Source organism: Triticum aestivum, chromosome 7A (genome assembly GCF_018294505.1).
Source record: "Triticum aestivum cultivar Chinese Spring chromosome 7A, IWGSC CS RefSeq v2.1, whole genome shotgun sequence".
NCBI classification, from domain to species: Eukaryota; Viridiplantae; Streptophyta; class Magnoliopsida; order Poales; family Poaceae; genus Triticum; species Triticum aestivum.
In genome coordinates, this window is record NC_057812.1 from 1,294,673 (window position 1) to 1,310,870 (window position 16,198).

Here is a 16,198-nt window from a genome sequence, read left to right on the forward strand (position 1 = left end):
GGTCATGCTGCGCGGAGATGAGCTGCCGCTGGAGCGCGACGTTGTTCCATGGGGAGGCGGGCTGGAAGAGATGACGGGAGCCTTTGCACCTCCCCGACAGGCAGCACGTGCTGTTCATTCCTCGGTGTGGCACGTGCTGTTCTATTTCATGATTATGTCCAAATCTTGAACTCTGTCAAGTCAATTATGCTCAAGATCTAGTCTAGCAAATACCTGAAGAGCCAACATTGGAAGAAGCCCATAAGTCGGTTGTGTTCAGCTTAGACATGGTGGTGCACAGGTCATCGTTGGGCCTGTTCATTGGTACTGTAATCAGTTGTACGAAACTGCTGGGCCGTCAATTATGCTCTGTTATTGGTGATCCATCCATGATCAAGTATAAAATAGTTCATCAAGTTAGTGAGTCTGCCAAGTCAGCTCTCTGAAGAAGAATATTTGTAGGACCTCCACGAGCAAATTCACTCAGAGACAGATAACCAAGATGCTACCTTTATATGGAACAATTTTCGTTTTATTGAAAGGTTGTGAATTTCACGCAACGATACAATAAAAAGGCAGAAACGCTCCTCCTCTGTTCCTTGTCAGTTCTTGGTTTGATGTAAGAAGGCCTTGATTGTACTGCCAGTAGTTAAAAGTCTAGGAATCTTTGTAACTGCAGCTTGTGTCGAGTTGGTTGGCCGAAGCAGAGCAGCTCCTCCTCTGTTTTTTGCTGCATGCAATGCATGTTCTGTTTCGTCCACCGACTCTCTCAAGTGCCTGAAAGAAGCGTAACTCTGCAAGACTCAACATATTTTGGTAAGAAGCAGATTCAGTCAATGAATTCTTGACACACTCGAACAAAATCGTCTTACTCACTGAATTCTTTCATACAGTAACAGTGACTGCTTGAAGATTTATTGAGTGATATGAATTGACCATCTTATATAGGCAACTGCTATAAATTCGTCAGACCATTGGATATTCCAATTGGAATATAAGATATTATTTGAATGAATACACTTCCTGCATACATTGTTTTCCAGAGTATTATTACATACCACAGCTCCATCACATAAAAATTCCTAGACTTTTCTCCAGAGTTATTAGGCTATAGTATTCAGCACTCAAGTATTATTTCAGCAATCAGCGTACTGCCTAATTAACTCTGGAAGTCAAGCGCAACGATTCATAGATGTAGTTTGTCTATAGCCCATTTTCCATCTTCTGTTGGATCATGTTCAGCGGATTCAGTTCTTCTCATGCAGTCGACGACGGAACTCCCCAAGAGCCCAGATGGGGAATAAATTGCTGTAGTTGCCGTAATTGTAGTAAAAGGAGCAGTTGAAGCATCCAATGTGTTCCTGCCACGAAAGGTGAAAGTTCAGAATGCTTTAGGAAGCAGTAACATACATTTCCAAAAAAAAGTAATTTGACATAATACTCCCATATATGTATTAGTATAACAGAGTTATCAGAGGATTCGACACGATCATGGTAGGGTGTTTTTCTTTCAAAATATTTTTTCAAAAAGTATTTACTAGTTATGACCCGAAGCAGGAACAATGAACTATGGATATAGAGTGCTACTTCTGTACCCTCAAAAGTTCAATGCTTACTTGCTGCGGAAACTCGCCTGTGTCTAGTTGCATATTGATCAATTCTTTTGCAGCATGATATAGTGGTGCGGGATCTCGTTCAACCTGAATAGAATGGCCATGATATGAAAATAACATGTGGATGCCAGAATAGTTTACAGTTAATGATATGTGAGCAGCCCAGAGTCAATTCAAATGAACCATGAAGAAAACATACCTGCCCAGCATAAATTAAAGCTAACATTGCCCAAGCAGTGTTGACTGCATGAGGACTAGCGGCATCCACGTAAGACTGTAAAATATTAGAGTGGAAACCATAATTAAATTCATTAAGATTTTCCATAATCAGAACTCATGATATGTCAATGGTTCAAAGGGAACGGGATCTAGACATTTTGAATTATACTAATTTTAAATGGCTTATCATTATGCACATAATTAATTGTTCAATCAAATGACTCAAGTTGGTAGCTTGCACAACAAAGTCTTTACGGTAAAACATTCAGCCGGGTAAGGTAAGAACATAATAAGGACTAACAAATAAGGACAAACGTATTTTGTCACAACTTCACCTCCAAGACACTTCCATCACATCAATTGACATGACTAATTTCTATGTTCATGTGACAACATAATAAGGGACAGCTACTATGATTGAAATTGGAATTGGAATTTGTCTGAGAGATAGGAGTTGTGGGAGGATTGATTAGGCCGTATACAACTAGTAATTACAAGCAAATAAAAATATACAACTTAACCATGATGAAATAAGTCTGGCTGAAAACGCAGCTAGTTAATCCCTAGGTGGCCCCCTAGCCGGTCCCATTTTATTGGGGTTCCAGAAGGCATGATGGTTTCAGTATAGACTGAAGGAAAATGTTAACAGGTCAAGGTTTGCCATCAATGGACCTTTTGCCACTAATGGAGCAATACTTATTCTAGTTTTCTAAAACCTACAGCTAAGCAATGAGTGATTTGGGCAGCATGCCATCAATGGACTTTTGATTTGACCAGAAATTTAGCTAGTTGCAATGAAAACAGGCTCATTTAACAAACCTTTGGCCAGAAACTGAAACTTAGCAATTATCGAGATGGTATGAACAAACACGGCTGTGGAGGGATGTACAGCACAAATTATATGGACGGAGGGCCAAAGACCTCTTATAAGGTTGTGTTGCTCTATAGTTTGCCTTGCAAGTATAACATACCTAGGACGCTGGTTTAGTGCGTCCAGGGTTGCGCAACACAACCTATTCCTAATGAATTTCCAATGGATGGTTCGAATTTCTGAACACTCTAGGGCTATTGATTTTGTGTTAATGATCTGCCAGATACAACTGCTAGCGGATAACATCTCAAAAGCTTGGTGAGGGGTAGGCGGATAGCATCTCAAAAATCTTGCTCAAGTTAAAAAAATACAAACCAAGCATGACCTTATCAAACCCTAATAACAGCATGTGGTTAAATAAAGAAAAGAAGAACAGTTACCTCAGTTTCACTAGAAAGATAAGTCTCTCCCCATCCACCTGTATTTAGCTGCTTTGACAACAGAAAGTTGCATGCATTGCGTATGAAGGAACTATTTTCGTAAGTTCTTCCAGAAGCTATTAATCCTTGTACAGCAAATAATGTTCCATAAGTGAAACATATACCCCAAGTGCCATACCTATTAGATAAGAAATAATACAATTATTGACTTCCAATATTGAAAGTTCAAATACTTGACATTAACAAACAAAATATTTTCGATACCATGAGCCATCCTTTCGTTGACTATTCTCAATAAACACAGAAGCATTTTTTATGCATTGTCCTATCTCTTCTTTGCGGTACCCCGGGTAAATTTCTCTAAACATAATCAAGGCTTGAAGCATCGATGATGTGCATTCGACGGATCTATCAATTGATTTAAGCATGTGAATTAGCTCTCCAAATATATGAAGGAAAAAGAATAAATGATATTTTCTGCAAGGAAGATGTTTTCCTCCTTACGGATAGTCAACCATAATATTCAGAAAAGTCTCAGAAGGGTTGAGAACCTATTACAAATAGAAAGAAGTTAGTGTATGGTCAAGTAAAACATGTTAAAACAACAATATCATTTGGACATTTTGAATAGATATAAAATACATAAGATAAGAAGAATAAACGATGAGCGAATGCTAGAAATTAAAAATTATTTCCTTGTTTGAACTATTGGATTATGTCGTAGTTTATTTTTTATAATATTCATGTGCTATTTTTGTCATCCATAGCTACTATTGAACGTTTATTATTGTACAGCTAGTTATCATTTGGGCTGATAAAAAACACTTCAGACCTAGCTGATTCCCAAGTGTGGTCAAGTGCACTGTAGTGGGTTGTCTATTTGGTTAGTTTTCAAAATTGAAATTGACTGTATTTCTGGCCGAGAACTGGTTACATTTGAATTTCCATTCTGAATTTGCAAACTGACATTATTTGTCCTTACTTTAAGATTGTTTTTTGTACACAAGGTTTTTTACCTGGTTACATGCAATTAAAACAGAGTCCCCATAGAATTGGTGCACTTGGTTTTCCATATAATAGACGTAGAACTGCCAAATACTCACCTCAATCAATGAAGTAGTTCTCTTACACTCGTATGTAGAAAAGGTACCATCTTTGTTCTTCAAAGGAGATAAGCGTATTATCAATAATCATTGATTTGAATTGGAAGGTTAAATTAGTTAAAGAGAATAGAATGTAGTAAGCATTACCAAAAAAAGAACAAGAAAATAAGGTAAAAAAAGGAAGATGCTTTGTTTTAAGAAGACATATAAACTTATAACCCATACAAGAGCAGAAGACTACAACAATTTCACTAAATAATAATGATTTAAAGGAATGATGATGATACATATAATTGTATCTTACGCGCCTGGCAAACTCTTTATCCTTTACAAATTATTCATCACTGAAATTGGAGTAACGTGCAAAAATCCAGGAGAGGAAGTTCAGAAACCTTTTGTAGCTAATACATGTTTGCACCATACGATCCCTAATATTTTGTGAATGTCTCATGATGACAACAATAGAGCACCAACATTGGACAAATATGTGATGAACCCATATTGTTGCTACCATTGCAACTGTTCCACCACAACACGCTTCTACCCATATGATCTTTGGCATAATTAATACCCAGAAGTGTACCCTTTGTCTTGTCCTAACATTGATTGAATTAAACTAGTCTGAAGTAATATTTCAGGTGTGTCGGCTTGGAAAATGGGTCATCCCAGGACCAAAAAAGGCCTGACATTGGTTCAGCGGCCATTGAGGACCATGGTCGAACTTAGGCCAAGCCAACCTAGCATTACCAAAGAGAACAAAACAATTTTTTGTAACCCGATCTTAACCATAATGAGTAGGAGCAACTCCTTGAAATATATTGCTAAGGTATCCTCGTAAGCTTGAGTTTTTGGGTGAGATAGATGATGCATGCAATTCAATATGTATTAGAGCCAAGAAATGGCAATTCTATCTCTTAGTTGTAGAGTCAGCTCGTAGTTCATTTGGACCCATTGTTCTTAACCTCTGGCACCGCCACTAAAGCCAAGAGTTCCCTAGTTTAAGACCTAAAATGCAATATTAATAATAATATTCCCGGTCTACATCGATCCCACATAAAAGACTTGGAGGAGGCTAGACATGAAGGGAGTGTTCAAAAAAAAATTCCCGTCCTCGCATTTTGAGCTTTTGAGGTAAATTTATAGGGTACCCAATCATCGACATTGGATAGTGAAGCAGAGCCCATCTCTATTGTTGCCAATCTTTCCCTTTTTTGTAAAGAGGGCTTCAACAAGTCGAACACCATGTGAGCATATTTGTAGATGTATGTTTGGTCACGACATCAGGTCACTCACTTTATGTACTCCAAGGACACAAATCAACATTTTGTAAGCATAACAATCCATATGATGCCCCATCCCCCCACATTATTTTGGTGAACCATAGTAAAATTTAATCATTAGTTATAAATTATGATCTACACGACTCGCACACATTTATTGGTCATCGGGGGAACTATCTATTAGTGACATAATTTTTTAATGCAGTTCACACCTTCGCATTGTATTATCTCTTTTTACGTGCATGCACATGATTTTGAACTTTAGATTTATCGTTGATACTTTTTAATGTTAATTTGACCCAAGGGCATGTTGTTTTCCCTACCTTGACCTCTAAACAAGACCACACAACCTTTACATGTAGGCATGACTATAGAAGAGATGGTATAAGTGGGTTGGATTATTTATCATTTAGACAAAGTACCTCAAAAAATTGAGGAAATTAACTATGAGGACATGAAACAATATACAAGTTAGGATCATACCATGAAAGAAAGTAAGCAATCCACTGCATCATACAACCCTTCTCCTTTTATTGGTTCCCCCACAAGATTAGGAGAGATCTTGGATAACAATACTAATGCCTAAAGAGATAAGAATAGTTAAGAAAACTATATTATGCAATTAGTGACTTATCCACATGACAAAATTTTGGGTATGTGTACACTTGAAAATAATCAAGCAGTTCCACAAAATTCAATGAAATAATGACACAAGTGCACTTGCAATTTTTTGTGTAAGAATTTTATAATGTATATATAATACAAAAATACAAATGAAGATGTGTTGTATTAGTTGTGTATGAGAGTCATGGTTCTCTTTTTCTATAGACATTCATTGGCTTCTTGGGAAATTTTAGAATCATTCACCACTCTATTATGTAAGGCAAAATCATTGTCAATGCACCTAGTTAAGTTGATTAAACCAAATGTATGGAATCTATAAAATCCTAGATACTTTTTTGATGAGGCACATTTTAAAGAGTAGTACACTTAATGATCGACTCTTTCCACGAAAGAACATTCCCACTTTTCTAGATTAAGAGAATAAAGGGCAGCCCCAGTGCATGTAGCTCCCGCTTGCGCAGGGTCTGGGGAAGGGTCCGACCAAGAATATCTGCAATAATTTGTCATGACCTTAAGTGCTTCTGCAGTACAATCTGATACAGACCAACCATTATCTGCTGTTGAAAGTGTCCATGAACCTTTCGATCTATGGCGGTAATAAGTTTTGCTGTCAGGATGGTTCTCAAGAACCTATAAGTAAGAAGTTAATGTCAAAATTACTATGCCAATATTGTTTTATTTACAATATGTAAAGTTAGGAGATGGAGAATATTGAACCTGTGAATTTTTAATGAATTCATGGGCTTTTCGAAGTATTGGGCCAAACTCATTAATAAGGTCTGTTGAGCAATATGCTTGGATAATAAAAGCTGTCTCCCAACTTTGACAACCATCGTATACCTGTCATAAACAATTTGGTAAAATGGGTGTACGCATTACACATGTATCTTCATAGAACACTTGAATTACAAATGTGTACGTAAAGAAGCTCTCGCATCAAATACAAGGACAATATCAATAAGAAAACAAATAAGCATAAAAACAATGTAACATCCTCATTTTGATGTATTCAAACACTGATGGAAAGGATGTTGCAAGCCAAGTGCATGTATCAATAAATTGATTTCTGTGGAGTTGCATAAATTAATCTCAAATGTTTCAGACTTAACTTTTGCCTAATAAAAGGATGAAATGAATTTTCAGTATTTCCTATGTTTGTATTTTTGTGTTTTTATTGGATTCCTCTTGTCTAATTTGGTTTTCTCAAATTTCCTTAGAATTTTTAGTGACATTTTCATTTTATTTGCTTTAAGTATTGACTTTAATTAAAAAATTGGTGCCAAGTAAAATGGGTCGAATCCATGCTATCCAACAAAGGGGATCCACATAGAGAAACCTACACATAATCTTCGCTCATGATGCCTCCCCTCTCCTTTACAGGAACCACCCCAATCATCCCCCTCCCCTCCTTAGCATCATTTTATCTGTCATCCAACCACTACCAAAAACTAAAGGGGAGGCAGAAGGAGTGATGCAGGGTTAGATTTGGTTTATTCAAAGAAAATGAACTTATTAGTAGTATAGGGGAGGGACCTTTGCAAAGCTCATCACTGGTGAAACACCGGGGGACAGAGGGGAGGGGGCAGCGTCGGGGGAGCTAGAGGACGCTCTAGTTTAATTGACAGTTTATCTCATTATCTCATTATCCACTAATTGTTAATTTATCTCCTTATCCACTACTTATAAGAGCGCAAGTTTTATGAATCCAATAAATCATGTCCATTCATTCAACAAAAACCAATGAACTCGATCCTCTCATTGATGGCCTCGATGAGATGATGTATCACAACAAAACTATCTCATATAATGGACATGGAGTTTGTGAGTACGAGCTCACATGCACCCGATAGAACAATAAAGTCTACAGAATAGTAAAATAAATAAAAATTCCAATTTTTTTGGCAAAAACACATTTATGTGTTTCACGTGCATGCAAAGTTTTTTTATGGAATGACATTCGTGGAGGTGAGGGAAAAACTAAAAAGATCAGTAGAACAAAAACTGTAAAAAAAAGAAAGAACATTTATAGTTAAACTAAAAAAACATAGGGATGTGACATACTATTCTCCATTTGGTTTCATTGGTAAAAAAACTGGTAACACAAAATGCATAAACAAACAATCTGTCAGTAGTAGTGGGATCAACATGATGAAGTAGCTGACCTTTTAAGCCAAGGTTTACACATAATGGTGCTCGGCCATTCTAAACCATAAAAATGTAATGAAGAAAAAGTAGTGAAAAAACATGAAAATAAAGTGGTACCTGTGCTTTCATGCCATCTTCTGCCAGCCATAAATAATCATAGATCCTTGGAATATGAAACTTCAATGCATCTGACTTTGGATCATCAATCCAACAACAAATCATATTTAGTGCCTAGAGAAACAAAATTTCTTGATGCATTAGTTCAAATTAATTAGGTTATGATATAAATTGCGAGAAAATGGCAAAGAAATCATTTAGATGGTAAAATGGCTAATAGGAATGCTAACACGTGAACTTGACAGTGGCAATGACTGGATTTGGGGGGTTGGGACTGGTTTGATGGTGTAGTTCTAAGCATACACCACTAAATAATACTAAACATATGCCATGATTATCTTCCTTTTCTATGCATATATTTAATATAATGCATGTATAAAGAAGAAAAAAGTGTAAATTAAGCACCAAAGTTATTACACTAAATATATGCATAATGAATACAATAAAGCATTTATTTATGTGACTGCTTCATAGCTCCTCTAGTCAGCAAAACTATAGTCAAGACAGTATTGGCTATGAGATTTTTACCAATAATATTACGTAGAATATATAGGCTGGGAAAATGACATGTAGATAGACAAAACATTGCAGATCATGCATAATATCTACAAATCAGTTCTATTCAGTCCCAAGCATAAAGCTTGGTCCATTGGAAACAAATTGGATCTGGCCTTAGATGAATTTTCTTGAAAAACTAGCAAAAGTCAACCATTATTTTGTTGCACAGATTAAGAAGCAAGCCTATATTACCTTGTTAATTGGACATATACCGAGATATTTAGTACTTTCATCTTCATAATGGATATGTTTCATGAGGTTTTTCAATGCTTTATCTCTTAACTTATTAACTGGTCAACAATTCAACATTGGTTCCACAAATTTAGTAAGACATGTCCAAATAACATGTTGCAGCAATGAACGTGGATAGCGAAGGTCTTCCTACATGCAAAGACAGATAATAACCAAACACAATTAAAATGATATATTAGACACATAAGTTAAATACTTCACAATTTCAATTTGAGGTAAACAGGAAGGATTTATACTAAGTAAATAATTATAATTTTCCCATCTTACTTCCATTGGCAATCACCTTATCTACGCTTTAATCATCCGTTTCACTAGTTGCATAATGTTTCTTCTACAGTTTTCGCAATCACGCATGTTTCTCAATAGTTATTTACTTTACTTTTCTGTCGTAAGAACATTCACATGTGACAAGTGTAAGCAATTCAACTCAAGATGAACATAAACATGTAGTACATATATAAACTTATAATTTGAAAGCAAAACCAAACACAACTAGAGATATTCAGTGTTGTTCTAATTTTGCAATCAATGAGCATACACATAAATAAATAATAGTATGTATCAAACATAAAATTTACACATACATAAATAAAAAATTATGTAGATGGTTTGCACTCTATGGTACCATCTGTTTTCAAAAAATAACTTACTAATATATTTGCTTCCAAAACTTAGCACTATTATTAAAACAAACCTTGGCACAAGTATCACGTGCTTTATTCCAATCGACCTCACGGTATGGTATGCTATAGAGCTCCTCTCGTATTGCCAATATTGTTGGTGTAATTGGGCCAACAAACTTTTTACCATACAGATAAGACATTGGCATATAAATCAACCGGCAAAAGCACCAAAATCGTCCTATGGAAAAAATAGTTCACTCGAATAAGAAAAATGTTCATAAAAGTAACATCCAAATGCATTTTTTAAGATGCTGATTGCAGAATGGTTCTTGATTCATTACTTTTACCCACATAAACAACAAAACTTAGCACTCCCGAATTATAGTTTCAAAACAAACAGGCAACTCTGTTACTTATTAGTATAGAACTTTCATCATTCGTATGCATGGTATCAACTTACACTCATTATATCACTCCAGATTTGCTGTGGGAGTGGGGGTAGATGTCCCTCCTACATCCCCCATCCACACAATCTATAGATTCATGTGACCACATAGCTTTCCACAGGTATGAATCTAAGAAGGCACATTGATCATGTGGTGCCAACCGGGGGGCAACTACCTCCCATAGCAGTACACTATTTTCCTATGACTAAAACAAATAAAGTGGTCCTAAAATTATCCAAAAAATGCGCATAGTTACATGTGAAGTGTCAAAACTATCAATCTCACATACAATTGCATTTTGCTGAAGTGTGTCAACATTCAGTTAAGTCCAAATCCTTATCACTCTCTACGTTCCATAATTCTTGTGAAAGTTTTAGTTCAAGGTATGGAATGAAGGGTGTATATTTTTAACATGTGGAATCTGATGAGGGGAATCCAAATGAGCAAGTCCATGACATGGAACAGGCCCAGTAGGACGGGGAAGGACCAAGCCCGTAATAGGAGACCTATATAGCAGAGGTCCCAAACCTGAGTAAAATCCATCATGTGAATCTTGTTCCTCAACCATGCTCTCGCACAATCCGCCACCCCTCTTAGAAATGTGTACGTTCACGAAATCCCCGCGGCAATATCCCAGATATCAATTTCCATTGAACATAATGAATGCAATGAAATATGAGTCTATTGAGATATTTTCCACGTAACTACAGTTTACCCAAAAATCAACTTTGAACATGTACTACTTCATATGTTAACAATCTCCCCATAACTTCATAAAATTTAATTAAATTCGGTGACTTAATTAATAGCTATTGAGTATCGTGATTATTAGGAAAGTTAGGATAGCGTAGAATATTATTCTACCTAAATCATGTACTCCTATATATATGCCCACGAGGCTCAAACAATATACGAACAACTATTCCACCAATTCCCTCTCTCCCTTCTAACATGGTATCAGCCTAACCGATCCAAACCCTAGCCGCCGCCCAGCGCTTCCGCCCCGTGCGCCGCCCCTGGGGCGGTCGGCCTCCATGACCGCCACCGGGGGCCGCGCCGCCCATACCTAGGGTTCGTCCGCCGGTCATGTTGACCGGATGCCCTAGAGAGTCCTTTTCCTAATCTCTTGATCCGGGTTTTCTCTCTCCCGCCGGTCGCTTTGATCAGTGTTTTCTTTTCGGTTTTTCGATCTACGATCGGTTTGTGTGGCCCGCCGCCGCCATCGACACCTCGCGCGTCTCTACTCCAACATCGGCGTTGACTACACCGGCTTCTTCTTCGACTAGACGGTCTCCACGTGACAGTCCGGAACGGCGTCATGCACGCATCCGGCCGCAAGTCGCTCTCCGTCGGCCCTTCATCGCCTTGATCCGATCGGGCAACCTCCACTCCACCTCCAGCGGGATCTGCAGGAGACCGATGCCCATGCGGCGGTAGATTGGATTGTCCCGCTGGTTCGTCCCTCGTGTGTTGCGGAGGCAGTCCCCTGGCCGCCATGCAGCAGACTAATGCCATCAGGCTATACGGAGATCAGATTATTATCTAGTATCAAACAGCTTGACGTGACATCTATTATTACGCATACACGTGGACAAGCAATCAAACCGATGCTAGCTTTCCACCTCCGGTCAGGTCCAATGGTCGTTCATCAAGCTGCTCTTCGTGGCCGTCTCCAACCGCGCAGCCACTCCAACCTCGCGAGCAATCAGATTGATCACCTGTCTGCCGGTGATACGTCCCATCCGTGCCGTGCAACTGACCTGACCCATCGGTTACGCGCACCTCCACAGGTCCCATGAAGATCGTCCTCGAGTTCAACGCGCTCCTTCACCGATCGAGCATCGGGCTGCCGCTGCGTTGCCCCGTCGGGCCGCAGCGCCGCTGCCCCGTAGTCTCGGCTGCACCGACCCGCGTCACCGTTGCGTCGCCCCTTCGGGTTGTAGTGCCGCGGCCCGCAGTCCACCGCCGCCCCGGGGTCGTCCGCTCCAGGCCGTCCCCGTGGCTGCACTGACCCTCGCGCGCTGCTGCATCGCCCCCTCGGGCCGTAGCGAGCGTGGCACACGGTCCACGCTGCCGCCCCGAGGCAGTCCTCGCGGTTGCACCGACCCGCGCTCCGTCGCTGCACCGCCCCTTCGGGCCGTAGTGCCGCGGCCCGCGGTCCCTGCCACCGCCCCAAGGTCTTTCTGCCGTCGCCCCGACCTGCCAGCCGCCGCTGCACCGCCCCTTCGGGCCGTAGTGTCGCGGCCCGCGGTCCCTGCCACCGCCCCAAGGTCTTTCTGCCGTCGCCCCGACCTGCCAGCCGCCGCTGAGTCGCCCCTTTGGGCCGTAGCGCCGCGGCCCGCGGTCCACTCCGCCGACACCGCGCGCCGACCTCCCGCGGTATGCGCCGCGCCGTCTCCCTTGGCGCGGTAACGCCACCGTCCGCGCCGCTCTTCGTCACGCTGTCAGGGTTCTTCGCCTACTTCGAGCACCGCCGCCGCTCTTCTTTGGCCGCCGCCGCCCGTCCACCCCCTTCGTCTTCATCCAAGCACCAGCCCGTCGCCAGTGTCGTCGTCATCTACCCCGACCACTTCGTCTACTCCGACAACCGCGAGCGACATCAGCCCCGTGCCAATTGGCGCCGCAACCGTCGTCGAGTTCTTCTCTGCTGGCCCCTCCAACTTCTTCGACATGGCGTACAGCTCGTGCAGGTCCCTCGTCTATGCATGCCCGGTGCTAGCAACATCGATGTGTGCCTTCGTCCACGACGTGTCCCCGGGACTGGCAAGCCTGGTGCGGCGCTTCGTCAACTTCGCCTTCGCCCGTCTATGCGTGCCCGGTGCTGGCAACACCGGCGCGTGCCTTCATCTACGATGTGTCCCCGAGGTTGGCAACCCCGGCGCGATGCGTCGTCAACAACGTCTTCTTCCCAGCGCACCACTATTTTGACACTTCTGCACCTATGACTAACTCGGCGCCTCCTTGCGCTCGCGGCTCCACGGCGACTTCCTCGACACCGGCCACCCCGACCCGACATCGACCACGGCATTCTTCGCACGGCTACCTCGACCACGGCTCCACCACCCACGCTCTCGGCTACATTGACAAACGGCACAAAGGGCTACCGCCTGCTTGAGCAACCTCGTCAGTTTTCACTCCAGCCACGACTCCGCGATGCATCGACCGTTACGACTGGGGGGTGGGTCCGTCGGCTTGCCTTCGGATTATTCTCCAGTCTCACCGTCTGTGTCGCTACCGTTGTGATTGCGGGGGATGTTGAGTATCATGATTATTAGGAAAGCTAGGATAGCGTAGGATATTATTCTACCTTGACTTGTACTCCAAGTAGATCATGTACTCCTATATATATGCCCACGAGGCTCAAGCAATATACGAACAACTATTCCACCAATTCCCTCTCTCCCTTCTAACAATAGCCAATAGAATAGTGCATGAAAATGTCAATATGGCCATGTATGACATAGAAAATGTGCATTCAATGTAGATAGTAAGGCAAGGAGAAATTCGAGAAAGTTGACTGGTGCATATTGGGAAAACAACAGAGACAATTGAGTTAGTAAGAATAAATTTGACAATATAGTGTGCATTTTAGTCATGAGGGGCATTACATATGTAGATGATTTGTTAATATTTACTAACTCAAAAGAAACAAGTACCTGGATGAATTGGAAGAAAATGTGGGACAAGCCATAGTTCAGGAATGATCAAATTATTTCCAGACCATTCATACAAACCGACCACCTTCATTTATGAAACATGAATCAGTTACATTAACCCCTCCTTTGCTAAGAAATAATGGTTTCTAGGAATAATTCATAACTAGCACAACATTTTTTGCCACCAACATTTCGTAATTTTAGGGTTGAGACCTAACATACCCTAGAAACTAAGAAGCTAAACTATTTCATTCTGAATGCTTCCACTACTTAAAGCGGAGATAAATAATTATTCCATAATTGTTTAGAAATTTATTCTCATAATTAACATAGAAACAACAAACAGTCATGGAAAGACATTTTAATTTGGAGGAAAACTATTAGCTAGAAAAAATACCATCAATATCAAGATTTTGATGAATTTTAATTGGTTTCCTTATTTATTAACAGTGTAGTACGTACACAGAAAGTTCATGCAAAAGGAATTATGATTAAATGTTAAACCGCACTATAAGTTTGTTCTAGATAGTTAGGAAAAAAGGTTAGACTTAGCATTCAACGGGTTTAGAAAAAAAATCCCTTCATGATACTTAAGGAAATTGCCAGTTTTTTATTTAAAAAAACCCATGCCCCACAGAGCCCGATTTATTTTCACACACGCATGCATAGATATATGTCACACACTAGATTGTTTGTGTCTCAGTGGCATACAGAGAGCCATATCTTTCCCCATTGTGGTATTGCAGCTGCACTTCCATGCAATAGAATCCAAGCACGCCCCTTGATCAAGGCTTCATTGTCCACCTCATCAAGAAGCCTCAGGGTAACATAGTTTAAGCATGATCCAAACATGGTGCTTGGCCCCAACACTTGTGTGCCCCAACCACCATCTTTATTCTACATGGATTTCAATAAATGCAAAATCGTCATGTTCTTCTGTACCATGGAACAGTAATGCGCATTTGGCATATAAAGGCTATTACTAGAAAGTAAGTGGAACTGATGTTTGCATGCCTGATGGTTGTAAATATAGCGACAAATCTCACGCCGATGTTCTCTTGAAAGGACGGTATTGAGTGTTCTAGTAACATGTAGAGCAAATATCTGCGAGATAAAATAAAAATCATCACCATAATGTTATCCACAGGCCAACTACGGTATGCAACTCTTGATCTGAACTGGCCAACATTTGAAGGTAAAAAAATCTTATGCATCTTGTGTATATATGGAGATTATCGCTGGCACTATAATTAGATAGTCCTTACTTAAGCAGTACAAAAGGAAGTGAAATTTTTACTACAGAATTTCTGGCAGTGCACATACAACTTGTTGGAAAGACTTGGGTAAAAAAAATTCGTAAAAAATTATCTCATAGACAATCAGGTTCAGCATCCAACAATAGAGCATTTGCTTTCTGCTAGCAATATTCACCGACTGACTATAAAATATATTTCAAGAAACAAAGTGAAGTCAAAATATAGTGAGATAAGTAAGCAAAATAAAACACAGACCAAGATGGGCATAATGAACATAATTCCGCTGTAATCGCCAGGCCAATGCCCATCGTGTGCTTGCAGAGCAGAGTGTTGACTAAGGGCTCGCCTCAATGATGTTAATATGGTCTCTTGTGTGACTTGTGCAATATCTACAAGCTTGATGGCCGGATGATCCACCTGAACCTGAAGATGCTTTTCTTTTGCATACTGCAATAGATAAGATAATTTGAGAAAAGCAATAACATACTACTAACAAACAGTGGGGAAAAAAACCAAAAGTTTATATGTATACCTACCTGCATGCGCATAAGAAGATCATGTGACTCCCTCTTCTGGAAGCGGCGCTGGGTGAACTCCCGGCGGACTCTATCAACCTCGGCGCGCTCCTCCGGCGTGCCGTGGTCGGGGTCGAACTCCCACACTGCCCTGCCAAGGAAGTTGTTCACCGACCGCAACCACGGCCCGCCACCCTCCGACACCTTCAGCCTCCACATCTCCCTCCCTCCCTGCCGCTGCCGGTCACTGTGACTAGCTAGCTAGCTAACCCAGAATGTACTATACTCGTATCGTGTGGTGGATCGCTTCAGACTTGAGATCAGATCGGCTCACCGGCGCCTAGTAAGTAAATTTCTGGTGGCCAACTTGTGTGTACGCTAGTAAATATTGGTCCAGAGGACAAGTGGCCATCTTCAATTCGGCCCTAGCTACCTTCCGTCTTCACCGTCCTCATCGTTATCCTCTTCTGGCACAAACCTGATCGTCTCTACCGTGATGTATTGTTCATCAAGTACGTAATAACTAGTAGTAACTCACGTTGTAATGAACCAGGCTGTCGC

The 16,198-nt window shown here is 40.8% G+C and overlaps 1 protein-coding gene across 1 annotated transcript; it reads right to left on the bottom strand.

Annotated features, from left to right (window-relative positions):
* Window positions 1-953: 953 nt before the first annotated feature.
* Window positions 954-15,937, bottom strand: LOC123154489 (achilleol B synthase). The gene is made up of 17 exons (XM_044573211.1): window positions 15,659-15,937; window positions 15,378-15,569; window positions 14,881-14,970; window positions 14,578-14,763; window positions 13,867-13,951; window positions 9,836-10,002; window positions 8,332-8,445; window positions 6,787-6,909; window positions 6,580-6,699; window positions 5,929-6,027; window positions 4,166-4,222; window positions 3,567-3,613; window positions 3,327-3,470; window positions 3,063-3,240; window positions 1,792-1,866; window positions 1,596-1,679; window positions 954-1,340 (listed from the first exon to the last, which is right to left on the bottom strand). The coding sequence occupies exons 1-17, from the start codon at window positions 15,854-15,856 to the stop codon at window positions 1,227-1,229; spliced, it is 2,073 nt and encodes a 690-aa protein (XP_044429146.1). The 5' UTR covers window positions 15,857-15,937; the 3' UTR covers window positions 954-1,226.
* Window positions 15,938-16,198: the final 261 nt, after the last annotated feature.